This window comes from Acanthopagrus latus, chromosome 6 (genome assembly GCF_904848185.1).
Source record: "Acanthopagrus latus isolate v.2019 chromosome 6, fAcaLat1.1, whole genome shotgun sequence".
Classification (NCBI taxonomy): Eukaryota; Metazoa; Chordata; class Actinopteri; order Spariformes; family Sparidae; genus Acanthopagrus; species Acanthopagrus latus.
Window position 1 is genome coordinate 15,126,842 of NC_051044.1, and position 13,483 is coordinate 15,140,324.

A 13,483-nucleotide genomic window follows, 5' to 3' on the forward strand; every position below is an offset into this window, starting at 1 on the left:
CTGTTTTAGTTGACTTGAGGTGAAACTATCATGTTGTGTGGGACTAATGATTATTACTATTTTTATGCTGACTCTTTTTTTTTCCATTAATCGATTGATTGTTTGGTTTATAAAAGTCTAAGAATAGTGAGTCACAGTTACCCAGGAACCAAAATGACATCTTCACAGAGCTTGTTTGGTCCAACCACCGTCCAGCATTAACAAATAAAAACATTTATTATTAAATCAATAGAAAAGCAGCAAATGCTTATTTGTGAAGCTGGGCTCATGAAATGTTGTGTATGCGTGTTAATCCACTGAATAACGTATTTGTGCATTTTCAAATGTTTAAAGTGCAAAATATCTTAATTTTGTAAAGTAACTAGTAACTTAAGCTGTAAGATAAATGTTGAGAAGTAAAATGTACAATATTATTAGTTCAAAGTGGAGTAGAGTTAGGAAGCTGCAGGAGATTTAAATACTTAAGCAACTCAAATTCATACATAAGTATGGTAAAGTAAAAGTAAGTTACTTTCCTCCACTGCTGGGAGTTTATTACTTAAATACTCATTTGTCCTGGTATGTGTTACACTTGAGGCGGGAATTCATTCATATACAGAATCCACATCAGGGATATACTGTTTTAATATCATTACATTCAGACACTACAGTACATGCTTATGGGCCCCACTTTAAGTAATGGTTAAAAATCCCATTTCAGTTACTCATGATGATTAATCTCTTCACCTACAGTGTTGCTGCTCCTCATCTTCCTTCTGCCTTACTGAGAGATAAACATATGCTCACGCACTGAGTCATAACGTGGATATTTCACATACATATTGACGACATATTTCACTTTGTTGTGTGTGAGAATGGTGCTTTGAGGTACACGTGTACAGTACGTGAGAGCTGTGAACAGTGAGTAAAGACGCAGAAACTTTAACCCTGCATAATGCCCTCTGGCACGTGGCGTTTTGCTCAGTAATGATGGGATGCATACATTCACAGCTTTCAACAAAAGTGGTTTTATGAGCAGCTCAAGGCATTTCCTCTAATCCGTGGGGAGAGTGTTTAAATAAACTGCAGACGGAGGCTGAGGGCCGCAGAAGGAGGGAAACACCAGCTTGGCTGTCTGCGTCCTTCACACTCACGCAGCCTGACATTTAGATATAGGCAAATTGGAAACACACCTCCACAGGCGACAGGTGTGAAGTCTAAACCACCTGAAGCCAAACTGACACATCTACTTCTTACAATCCGCCCCATCAGCTGCGAAACAGACCATCATGATTTTCTTTATGGACCTCCAGATGATGCTTCTGGACGTGATTTACTTCATCCTGCGCAACTCTCTGCGGATCGTCATGCGCCCACGCACCAAGCCCATCGATGGAGAGCTGGTGCTGATCACCGGAGCGGGCGGCGGTCTGGGTCGCCTCTTTGCCCAGGAATTCACCAAGCATGGGGCAGAGGTGGTGCTGTGGGACATCAACAGCAGCTCCAACGAGCAGACAGCCAAGCTGGTGCGTGAGATGGGGGGCAAGGCGCACACCTACACGGTGGACGTGACCAAAAGAGACGATGTGTATCGGAACGCAGACCTTGTTCGACAGGACCTGGGCCGGGATGTTACGATGCTGGTGAACAATGCCGGAGTGGTGGCCGGGGAGCGCATGTTAGACTGTCCCGATGAGCTGGTGGAGAGGACCATGAAGGTCAACTGCCATGCCCTCTTCTGGGTGAGCACTCTGAAGTCAATGTGAAATGTGTTGAAGTGAAACATCCTGAAGATGAGACAGGGAGTCCCGCGTCCCTCGACTTAACAGTACACCAGGCAAAACAAGGCAAGATTAGTTCAGTACCATCATACAGACACAGGGGCAAAGAGAAACATTAAAAATAAGACACAGCGATAAAAAAAAAATGCAAAGGAAAGCAAGCAAATATACTGTTTCATTGATCTGTTTATCCAGAGTAGTAATTGCTCTCACTGTGAATTAGTTTTTTTTTTTTTTTCTTATCCAGACTGGCTTAATCATACATGATTCATTTCTTTTATTTTGCACTCAAACTTCCATCTGTTTAAGTATGGGCTGTGTGCTTCTTGACATACGTACTCTCATGTTCCAGATGTTTGTTGTTGTACAGGGATAGGTTTAAGATTTCTTTTTTTTTTTTGAATGTATATATTACCCTGTAAATGTTACAATCTCCAAAGAAATTTAGATTTTCATTGTTGTCTAATCAGGGCATCATGGGGGTGCCCCCTCTCTGATTTCGCCCCTCAAACATCCTGAGTCCGCCACTGCTTGTTGTAACTCACAGCCAAACATTGGCCAGAACTCGCAGAGAGAAGTATTTAATCATGATTTTAATAAATACCAGATCCAAAAATACAGCGGAAAAACTTGACAGAAGTGACAATGGTGGCAAACTATCCAAACGTTCAACGCAATAACCAACTCTTGTGTGGATTCCATTTATAGCTTAATTGTCATCATATTCTAAATTCTTTTTTTATGTGCTCTGTTTCACACACTTTCTCAGTCCAACACAATGATTCAGCACTTACTGAGATGTAATAGAGTCGAAAAAATAAAGCTTGTGGATTTCACATTGTACTGTATAATCTTTCTGGCATCAGCTGCTGTACACAGCAGGTCATTGTGCATATTATGATGCAAGATGTGTAAAATGTCTTGCGTTAATAGCTTTATCCACCCCCCTCGCACTATGGACTGCAGGATTCCCACATTAATCCTCTTAAAGTGGCACTGCTCGTGCCAAATAAGCTTTCTTCCCATTGAGCAACTTTTAAGTCACTACAAGTTGTATGTACAGTGCAGTTTCGCCACCTCATAATGACCTCCTGTGTACGTATGCTTGTTTTTCAGACGGTGAAGGCCTTCCTCCCTCAGATGAAGGCCCAGAATCACGGACATATTGTAACCATCGCCAGCGTCCTCGGCCTCTTCAGCACCGCTTGTGTCGAGGTGAACCACCAGGGAGGGAGAAAAAAGATTCCCTGCAACACTAAGCCTTGACAGCTTTATTGTCTCTCACACACAAGTCAGCAAAGAAATCCACATATTCAAACACATATACCACCAAAAAAAGCAGCAGTCTGAGAGGGTTTGAGGAGTCATACTGTAAATACCTGATATTTGTGCAGACAGAGTAAACAGATTTGATTTTTTTGTTTGAGACAGGATTACTGTGCCAGTAAGTTTGCCGCAGTGGGCTTCCACGAGTCTCTGGCCCACGAGCTGCTGGCCGACGAGTTCGAAGGAGTGAAGACGACCCTCGTGTGCCCCTACATCGTGGACACGGGCATGTTTGAAGGCTGCAAGATCCGGTACGCCGACAAAATACTCACATACTGTCATTCAGGCCTTTTCAACTGAGCGATTTAGACTCAAGCCAGAACATGTTACAAGAGTACTGTAACACAACTTCCACAGGAACACCAAATATCCACCAGTCTGTTGTTAAATGTGCCTTTAAAAAAATGCAAGTTAACTGTGAGACTGTGGCATTTGTGCTGTCGACACTCTAAAACTAAACCCCTGACAAGTATCCAGCGCAGGGTGTGGGTGTGTTGACGAGGGTAAGCACTCTGTTTATGTTTGGCCATGAGTTTGCTGTCATAACACTGTATAATAAATCATAAGTGACAGCCCATTTGTCCTCTGGTGCCGCTAATAGGGAGGAAGTGGAACTGATCCTGCCTCCTCTGGAGCCCCAGTACTGCGTGGAGCAGGCCATGAACGCCATCCTGATAGACCAACCGTTAGTGTGCATCCCTCGCCTCACCTACCTGCCTTTCCTGTCCAGAGCGTGAGTGCAAAAGCCACACATACATATTAACTAAAAGACAATAAATAATTCAGGCGGCGCTTTATATACATAATTCAGCGGCGGCTCGCGATTAAGAGCATGACTTCACTTTATGAATCAGGTATCAGAAAGTACTTACTGGTTCCCACGGGTGCTTAAACGTAGATACAGTGGAAGAAAACAAGCCTATAGAGAACAATGGAGTAACAATCAAGCTTTTTAGAGGAGAGGGAAAAATAAATATCAACTCTTTTTCTAATAAGATAATTTTTTTTAAATATTGAAGTGGTGGAGAAGAGTAAGATTAAATATGTATGCATGTCCTCAGACCCCTTTTTAAACTAAGTAGTTTCATTTAGGACCTTGCTATCATTTTGCTATATCTTAACTTAAAAAAACAACTTTTAATTAACTCGGAAATTGTAAACGGTGTTAACTACACTTATAATAGGATCTATAAAGTAGCTACTGTTTATGACTGTAGCTACTGTTAGCTTGTTAGCTCAGTTAGCTGTGAAGTTAGCCAGTGTCTTGGTGTTTACACTGCTAGCACAGGGAAGAAAGAGATAATCATTCCCAGGGATTTGCTGGTTAGCATGCTAACTTCAGTAAATATCCCTGCATTCATGGACGTCTTTCACATACTGTCAGAACTATTGTTTCTACACATTCTGTTAGTAAGTTTAGTTCATTTTTAAAATGTTCTAAACTAAAATTCTTCTTGCATCTTCAGCGGGTGATGCTCAGTATTTTAAGCTCCACTGCACATGTTCTCTTTCAGATTGTTGCCATGGGAATCCAATGTGGTCACGTATCGTTTCATGGGGTCCGACAAGTGCATGGTCCCCTTCATTGAGACCATGAGGAAACAAGCAGCTAATGCTGCCATTGCGGCTGCATAGTCCTGCTCATATACAGTTAAAGCAGCAAGGGGGGGTAAAAAAAAAAAAACAACAACTTAAAATTCAAATTTAATGTAAAAACAACAAAAAAACCCCAAACAAAAAAACCCCACATCCTTCTGCTTATTTGGACAGCAGGGGGCCTAACCTAACATGTGGGGTATCAGAGGCCAAACAGACGGGGGCTTTAGACTTCAGGACTCATCATTCAGAAGTGTGTACTAGATGACGACTCAGCCAAGTGTTCATCAGTGCCCCCCAAAAAAACGAAAAACAAAAAACAAAACAAAAACAAAACATCTCTGTAATGTTCAAATGAAGTCTGAAGTCCCCGAAAACTGTTTTCACCACAAGGCTTTAAAATGACAAAAATGCTTCACAGTGTCTGAATCCTGGACCGGCCAAAAGGGGAATGTCTTTAATATCTGTAATTTAATGTACCAGAGCGTTGTGCTGTATTGTGTTTACATAAAATAAATTGATTGAAAAACACTTCAAACTCTCTCATGAGAGCAACTGATTTGTGTGCTGCTTTGTGTTTATGAGAACTGAACAGAACATACATATGTGCTAAGGCTAAAGAGCATGACTATATAATGATGCTGGCACTAAACAAGGTTCGGTATTAACTTGTTCTGAAGTAGAACAGGCTTAAAATATCTTTAATAGGTTTTCATTGAAGCAACATTAATAACTTTTTTACCCTTAAAATAACAGCTTCAAAATCATTTTGATGTGTCTGGTAACAGGGTGAACAGTGATTCTGTCACTTGTATCTGCTCTATGTAACTTTAGTGAGAGGGTCAGATCACAGTGTTCAAACATGTTTACTTCAGCATACAAGATTTCAATGAGTAATTAGTTGTGTTTGTAGTCAGCACCTACATTATGTCTGACAGATTGTTACAGACCTGTGATGTGCATTTAGGACAGTGGTGTTGCAAATGGATGGCTTGGCAGCACTGTAAACAGAAAGTTGTTTAGTTGTATTTCTTACAAAATAGATGCTCATGTTGAAAATCTAAATGATTACAACTTTAACAACTCTTCTCGGTGTTTCTTCTCTTTATTTAAATCTGTTGCCCTCATTAACTTGGACACACAGCAGCACATTTTAATAATATCATGACAATACGACACCACTGGAAGTGGAAAGATGATAATATTGAATCACTGCAAAACTCCAGATGACTAAAACCTTTTTTCGATTATCTGTTCCACCGCTGGCAGGTAAAGAAAAGACAAGATGACGGAAGTCTTTGTTTTGTGCACATAAGCACAGTTTAATTACCATGGGGAGCAGAGAGAGAAAGAAGGTTGACATAAAGGGAGGAGGAGGAGGGAGAATCAGGGAAACTGATGTGACAAGGAAACGTCCCTGCCTCACACAGCAGACACAACGTCACATTACATCACACGCTACATTTAGTCAGAACTTCTTCCCAGCCCTACATGGTAATGTCGATAACACTGGTTGTTGATATAAAGCACTCTAGGAAAATCAGAGGTTCGGCAGCTGCACCATAGCCAAAGATGAGGTCCAAACTTTTACAAGACCTAGTTTAATTAACTACCTCAGCAGGGGAACAAACGCAAGACTTAAAAACTGGTAAAAAGGTCTCACAGAGAGGAAACAAGTTCTAAGGAAAATAAAAACCAGGTTCACAGTTAAATTGCTTCTTTTTTTTCAACACTTAAACCCCAAAACGCATTGACTAGGATACAGCTGCTTTTTCTACAACAAAACAGAAATAAATAATGTGAACAATTAAACAACATCAAGGGGAAGCACAATTTTTTTTCCTATCAATCTTGTTTAACTGTGAACATTTTGGAATAATGACAGTGAACATTGATGGTTTAGAGCATACAAAGCCCAAAGCGGTGCCTTCTAAAACTGACTAAGAACACAGTGTCTGAGTTTTCTCTAGTGCTTTTACAGACAACCGAAACCTGATCATCTAAACAGTGCCATCCAGGGTCTGTGCCAATGTGCTTGAGTTAGCCTGTTTGAGGTGCAAGTCACCTTCGATTTCCTGCTTGCCACACCTGTAGAAAATAAAGCCCATGTAATGTCACAGTCAACAGTTAATCATTGCCAAGAGAATCCTCTGATGGCTGTAATCTGAATTTTACAGATGTATTTACATAAATGCTGAATAAAATCATCTGATAAAGTGTCATGTTTGCACAATAAACAATCAGAAAAACCACACCGAACACTTTGTGTAACCCTTAATCATGAGCGGACCTTTAAAAAGATAAAAGCTTGCTACTGTGCTCTTAGTAATCAAACAACAGTTTTATCAGATGATACTCCAACTAGAGTTATTAAGCTGATCTGTCTTTTTATGGTGCAAAAATTAATAAATTATCTCCCAGTGAAACAGGAACCGGTTGGAAAACAGGCAGAGAGCACTGCTAATGGATGAACAACAAAAGCTGTTTTATGCTAATTTAAGAGATTACATAGGGCGTTATTATTGCAACTGATTACTCATTTTTCTTTTGAACACACTGAAAGGCTTATCATAGACACAGCTACACAGGAGAGGAGAGACAGTGTTTACCACAGCTTACCGAGAGACTGGTCCATTTCCTGTCCTTTCATTTGACTGCTGGTCCAACTCAGAGAGCAACTTCAATATATTCAGTGCAGCCTGGAGAGGTGGAGAACAGTGCCAGTTAATAAAGCGGTGAAGTAAAGCTGCAGTGTCTTGGTAGCAGGTATCCTTCAAGAAAAGGAGTGGGTGTCCAGGGAGCAGTAACACACAGCTCCATTTTGGGAATAACTGGGCGTTTGTTGCATCATTGTAAGTGCATCACATATCAGCCTGACACTGACAGCAGCTGTGCTCCCTTTGGTCCTGCTAACATTTCATATTATGTTGTTAAAAGTCAGGAAACCTTCCTGTGTTTTTCAGGGGAGATGTCTTGGTGTGTGTCTGGTACCACAGCTGCTTATTAGGGGTGTACAGTGAGGAGGAATTAGGGTGACCTTCAAAGACTTTTTCCAAAAACCTGACAACCAGTCATACTTGTTTTGTTCTGTGCGAGGACAACGACACTGACAAGGATAAAAGAGACCTGTTTACTGCACTTAAAAAACACATATTTGGCAGAAACATGCAGCATATGACTAAAATACGAAGCTAAACATGTTTCAATTTTTGTTTGTAGCTTGCGATATTAAAAGCTAATATGTAACTGACACTCTGATGGCCACTTGTTTGCTGTTCCTGTTGGTTTTCATTTAACAACGATTGTCTGGTACTTCCTAAGGCATCCAAATACTCCCACATTTCTAGGACTTTGGCTGCAATGTTGTCTCTTTTCTCTCTCTCTCTCTCTCTCTCACAAACACGCACACACAATTCTGTCAGGTATACAAAAAGTATCAAACTAGAGGGATGAAGTCTGTCATTTTTAAAAATACTCACCATATCATGACACGATTCTACGTCTTTCCCAATCCCATGACTGATGAGCGGTGGCTGGGACGAGCAGTTGATCAGTGACACAAACTCATTCTTATTGTTTTTAGGAAAATCTTTGTACTCCACCTGTAAACAAATACAATATGGTATATTTTGAACTTAAATCAAATGCAATTATTTATTTATAGTTTATCATCAGAGCAGAGTGTTGTCAGTTACCTGCAGGGACTGCACCGATGCCAGAAAGCTGAGCTGTTCTGAAGGCCTGGTGAGGGGTCCGTGGGGCAGTTGGTTCATGTTATTTTTGTTCTTCAGGATAGTCTCAGCAGTCAGGGATGTCCCTGCATAAAGCAGCTCGTTGGCAATCATGGCAGTGATTGTGGCCTTGCCTGGGTTGGGTATAGCTCGACTGTAATCTTTAGCCTGGGATCCTTGGCAGACCCCAACTGCTTGAGCTACCTCAGGTACCATCGGCAGGATGCCTGCAGGCAGCTGCTGGTGGCTCAGGTAAGGCAGGCGGAACTCCTCCTCCTTGGAACCTTCAAGTGAAAAGCACATTTGTTAAGTTTACATAAGCACAACAGAAATAATATACCAAATTATTTGACCACTGCCAAATATGCAAGTCTGATAGATCTATCGACAGTTACCCAATGCCACGTCCTCTACAGAGCCAGGCTCAAAGAAGGTCACTTTGCGCCCATCACCAGGCTTTTTCACTGGGGTCTAAAATGACAAATACAACACATGTAAATGAAGGAATGAAGGTTTTGCACAAAGATATCAAATTAATCGTCTTCAAAGTTTATAGGACTTGATTAATAGGTATAATAATACCTTTTCATCAGTCTTGAGTGCCGGTTTGGGGGGCTGAGGCTGAGGCACTTTATATCCCAAGAGCTCCAGCATCTTCTCTGCTGCGTTCCTCTTGGCCACCTTTTTACTGGGTCCCATTCCCTCCGCAGACTGGCCACACACTGTCACCTATATTAGAAAACATGCAGCGAAAACACTGAACAGGTGAGCAATTAACAAGCAAAGGCAGAGGGAAGCAGGAACAATGCTACTGGAATGCTTCAGTTTCTATCAAATCACCTGCATGACGAACTCCCTGCGCCGAGGTAGACCTCTCTCTGTCACCATGCTGTATTCTGGTTCCTTCTCCTTCTTGGCCTGCTGAATCTGAGCCAGGCGACTGATGGGATTCATTCCCTGGCCATATTCTGGGCTGGTCTGCAGCTGTCGGCGTGACAGATTAATCATCACTAAATGACAAGACTCTTGGCCTGTACTGATTGTTCTTATTCCAGCTCACTTATTACATTACCTTGATGATGGATTTGGTTTTCTTCTTGATGCGTGGCAGCGTTTTTTCCACACTGGGTATATGGGGTAGCTTCTTCAACTCCCCCAGCACCGCTGCTGCTGCCAACTTCTTGGCAATCTTTTTACTCTTCCCTTCACCCTGACCAGTGAACTCCCCGACTGTAACACACACTACAAAACTCTTCATGTGGGGAGGGCCTTCCTCCTTTAAAACCTGGAGAAAAACAGATCAATAGCTCCACAGTTAAACAGGAGAGAGTGGGCTCATAAGCAATACATCTTGTCGACACATTACTGAACTGATGTATGCCTATTAACATTTATTCTAAAAAATATATAAATCACCTCAAAGTTGACAGGTAAGTTTCGTTTCAGTGCAATTTCAAACACTTGACTGATTTCTGATTTGTTGAGGTTCTCCTCCTCAGGCTCTCCATTCATCTGTCGATAGAGAGCCAAGAGCATATTAAAGAAAGGATGTTTGCCTGAATAAAACTGCACAAAAGGCAATCACGCACTATTCCATGCTGACTGTGCACTTCTTTTCTCACCACTGGCAACTGTTGTAAGATTGGCTCCTTGTGCAGCACTTTCAGGGCCTTGGCAGCAGCATCATGTTTGGCTAACTGCCGTGTGCGTCCCTTACCAAAAAACTGCTGGCCTCCGATGGAAAGCTCCATGTGGTATAATATTGGTCCCACTGGAGGAAATGGGTAGTAGTACCTGGAGACAAAAAAAGTCGATGCAACTGTCTTTTACCATATCACAAATGAAACTTATCTAAATCAAGACAAAATGGAAGAATGTCACATTTCCTAATTTCCAGGAAAGGGAAACTCACTGTTGCATAGAGCGCTGGTAAGGTCCTGGAGCCCGGACGTTGTAGTTGAAGTTTGGTGGTCTCATCCCCGGGTACGGGTCGATGGGTTTATACATTGGCTTTTTACCAAGCTTCATACATAGTGCATTTAACTCCATGGTATGTGTCATTCCATCTGCTGTGAGGCCAACACAGAGAAAACAAAAGATATAACCATATATTAGCTAAGCTTATCCATAGACTGTTACAGAGCCAGTGGGAAGAGCCCACCTGGGTTCTTGCCTGTGTTGCGGGGCGTCCTAACGGTGGGCTTGGGAAGTGTCGTCTCATCGAGGGCAGATGCAGCCGCGGAATGCTGGGCTTTCTTGATGCTGGTCCCCTCCGCTTCCCAGTGCTGATCTCCCAGTGTGAGTCTAACTGAGAAAATCTGACAGAGGAAATACAGTTCAATCTCTGTCACCAGCATTACCTTGTGACAAAAGAAGACGATAGTTTGAATAAAATTACACGTTTGGGTTGTCTGTATAAATATAGTACCTTGGAGTGAGCTGGTCCTTGCTCACAAAGCAGCTTATACTCAGGTTGAATCTTGTTGAAACGGGCTAACTCATTCACCAAACACATGGGGGTCTTCTCTTTAGGGTTTGCCATGTTAGATACTGGGACATCACAAAAAAGAAAACAAACATGATGATGAACACAAAGCTACAGTTTGTTGCGAGTCCCATAGCCAGCAAAATAAAAATAATCTGAAACAGACATGTAGGGCTTAATAAACCTTAGAAAATAAGAAGCTAAAAGGAATAAAAAAAAAATCCCTATGCATTACTTGCAACTACATTTGTTAGTGGCTTAATTAATAACAGTACTTTAATGTGCACAACAAAAAACAGAAGAAGAGTTGCAGCAATACAATATATGCTTTCATTCCCCAACAAATAAATAAAGCCAACCTGTGGTGGTATTGTAGGGAGTGGCTGAGCCCGCAGGGAGAGCGGAGCTTCTGATGGGCTGGCTGGCGCTCTCCGAGGGTAAGGTGCCTGAGGCACACGGGATGCTGTAGCCAGGCTGTGGCTGCCCCAGCTGCAGTGGGGCAGAGGCAGCAGGCATGGGGCTAGCCGGACACTGAAACTGGAGCTGGGACATCCTCGGTGGTCTAGCTTAGTCAATCGTAGGTTGAGGTCAAGAACTTTGTAGTGCAGCAATGGTAAACGCCAAAGTGGGAGGAACTCTTTATTGAGGAGGTCTGATATGTGCTCTGCCTGAAAAAGTGAGGATATAAGACAAGTGACTGAGATGCACCAAATACTACACATGAAGAACATAGCAGCATTTTGAATTGATCTAAAGCCTGTCACAGATACTGGAGCCCTCAGGATGCCCATCAATGGCCTGACAAACAAAGACACCCAAACTAAAATCTATTGTAATGAACTGTCCCAATTTACTCAGGCAACACACGTGTGGATTGTGGGAGACAACCCATGCAATGCTTGGGATAAAATGCTAAATCTACACAGAGAGGCCCCAGCTGCCTGGATCAGGTTTGAAACCAGCACCTTCTTGCTGTGAGTCAACACTGCTAACCACTGAGCTTCATGGTCAGATGTTACACCCTCAAGTTTAACTTTCAACCTCAAAACAGATACATTCTGCATCTTTAAATCATTGAGTGTAACCTCAGATAAGCCCAGATGAACTTAATACAATATCTGACAAGTGCAATGAAGATTCTGCCTTACCAGGTAAAATGTGCCCTAGAATCAACTAACACAGGTTTCTAGGTTGTTTGGTTATAGTACAAGTACAGTGCAGTTCAGAAGAAAGAACATTTCTATGCTATATTCCATTTGTGGCAATACAAAAAAAGATTCATTATGTGGTTATCTTTTCCCCTTTTATGCATTAATGGATTTACAAAAAGTCAGATTATGTTGTGCAGGATAAGATGACAACTCTGGTAACTAACTGTCCAAATTTGCATTCGTTAAAGAACTGGCAACATTAGTAAATGCCCCAAAATAGCGCGCGTGTGTGTGTGATTGTGATTTATGGGGGGTGCCAAGACAGGACCTCACCCACCAGGTCAACATTATTTACCAGTCACAGCCAGCATGAACGACGACAACCAAACAATGCCACCAGCTGGGTGGATAACACTGCCCACCCCCGTTGGCACGACTTAACCCGTTTCCTCGTCAATAGCTGTCATACCAGGATGATACAGACCTAAAAACATCTGAATTATTGTGTTCTTATCAAAGTGCTCGGTTCGGTTGGGAGGTGTCCATCACAGTCTGGGGCCCTTAGAGCCACCGGTTTCTGTGATCTAAAACAATTAAAAATTCACTTGTAGCGATTTAAACGTGTGCCTCATTCAGCTAAATGTATGATACACAATATTAACTAACTCACTACTTGAATGACAACGAAACGATTGCTTATTTTTTGCTGTGATAAGGCGAGCTAGGCAGCGTCTACAAATATGGAGCTTCTGCCGCTTGCAAACATGCATACACGACAACGTCTTGATGACTTACAGGTTTGTTTGTTTCTTTCAAAGATTTGGTCGTATGTCAGAAATAAAACAAGGTTTCCAGCTGAACATTAACAAGCTGAAAAATGTGTCAGACCACCGGGTAGCTGAGGGAGCTCTCCCATAAGACCACGTTAACGTCAGCTAGCTAGCTACAGTGGGAGGGATGCATATAATGGGACGTCTGTAGAAATTTAACCTGAACACTCAGATGACTAGCAATAGTGTATTCAGGAAGATGTTCTCACAACTCATTAGCAGCAGCACCTGACACTGATTTATTTTTTAGTAACACAAAACGTCTCATATTTAATTCCAGGCGAGTCTAGAAAACAACCGGTGAAATTGCTAGCTAGCTAACCTCGACCCCTCGATAAGGCTCTGCATTAAAATAAACCTCACCTCGTCGTTCCTTTTGTGCTGTTTTTAGTTACTCCATAGTACACTTTGATTTACTGTCGTTTTCTTTTGTAAACGTCCAGTTTCGGGAGTCAGTCTATGTTATTTTTAAATTAAAATACGGGCGGTGAGGAGATGGACATTGGGAAAACAGGGCAAACACTAAAGAGAATGGCCCTAGCTTGATTCGCTCTTCAGGAAGTGACGTCGCCAGAGAGGAAATACTTCCAAAATAAAGCAGGAT

General features: G+C 42.0%; 2 protein-coding genes across 5 annotated transcripts; one reads left to right on the forward strand and one right to left on the reverse strand.

The window, feature by feature from the left end:
* Positions 1-684: 684 nt before the first annotated feature.
* Positions 685-5,690, forward strand: LOC119020699 (retinol dehydrogenase 10-A). The gene is made up of 5 exons (XM_037100230.1): positions 685-1,721; positions 2,877-2,975; positions 3,192-3,337; positions 3,688-3,819; positions 4,601-5,690. Exons 1-5 carry the CDS (start codon positions 1,269-1,271, stop codon positions 4,719-4,721), a joined length of 951 nt encoding a protein of 316 aa, XP_036956125.1. The 5' UTR covers positions 685-1,268; the 3' UTR covers positions 4,722-5,690.
* A 287-nt stretch (positions 5,691-5,977) lies between these two features.
* Positions 5,978-13,444, reverse strand: stau1 (staufen double-stranded RNA binding protein 1). 4 transcript variants are annotated; one of them, XM_037100229.1, is made up of 15 exons: positions 13,243-13,444; positions 11,258-11,566; positions 10,842-10,963; positions 10,587-10,731; positions 10,326-10,479; positions 10,036-10,207; positions 9,830-9,925; positions 9,486-9,698; positions 9,254-9,397; positions 8,996-9,142; positions 8,809-8,884; positions 8,378-8,697; positions 8,162-8,284; positions 7,302-7,381; positions 5,978-6,770 (listed from the first exon to the last, which is right to left on the reverse strand). In XM_037100229.1, exons 2-15 carry the CDS (start codon positions 11,448-11,450, stop codon positions 6,683-6,685), a joined length of 2,073 nt encoding a protein of 690 aa, XP_036956124.1. In that variant the 5' UTR covers positions 11,451-11,566; positions 13,243-13,444; the 3' UTR covers positions 5,978-6,682. The 4 variants fall into 4 exon arrangements, with proteins under 4 accessions (XP_036956124.1, XP_036956123.1, XP_036956122.1 ...); XM_037100228.1 differs by having other exon boundaries at positions 10,326-10,482; XM_037100227.1 differs by having other exon boundaries at positions 10,575-10,731.
* Between the last annotated feature and the right edge of the window lie 39 nt (positions 13,445-13,483).

Excerpts from the sequence above, each read along its gene's own strand:
- LOC119020699 (XM_037100230.1), top strand. The coding sequence starts at position 1,269 with ATGATTTTCTTTATGGACCTCCAGATGATGCTTCTGGACGTGATTTAC. Across the intron at positions 1,722-2,876 it reads ACTGCCATGCCCTCTTCTGG|ACGGTGAAGGCCTTCCTCCC; the intron begins GTGAGCACTCTG and ends CTTGTTTTTCAG. Across the intron at positions 3,338-3,687 it reads TTTGAAGGCTGCAAGATCCG|GGAGGAAGTGGAACTGATCC; the intron begins GTACGCCGACAA and ends TGCCGCTAATAG.
- stau1 (XM_037100226.1), bottom strand. The coding sequence starts at position 11,450 with ATGTCCCAGCTCCAGTTTCAGTGTCCGGCTAGCCCCATGCCTGCTGCC. Across the intron at positions 10,208-10,325 it reads TACCAGCGCTCTATGCAACA|GTACTACTACCCATTTCCTC; the intron begins GTGAGTTTCCCT and ends TTTTGTCTCCAG. Across the intron at positions 6,771-7,301 it reads GGAAATGGACCAGTCTCTCG|GTGTGGCAAGCAGGAAATCG; the intron begins GTAAGCTGTGGT and ends TATTTTCTACAG.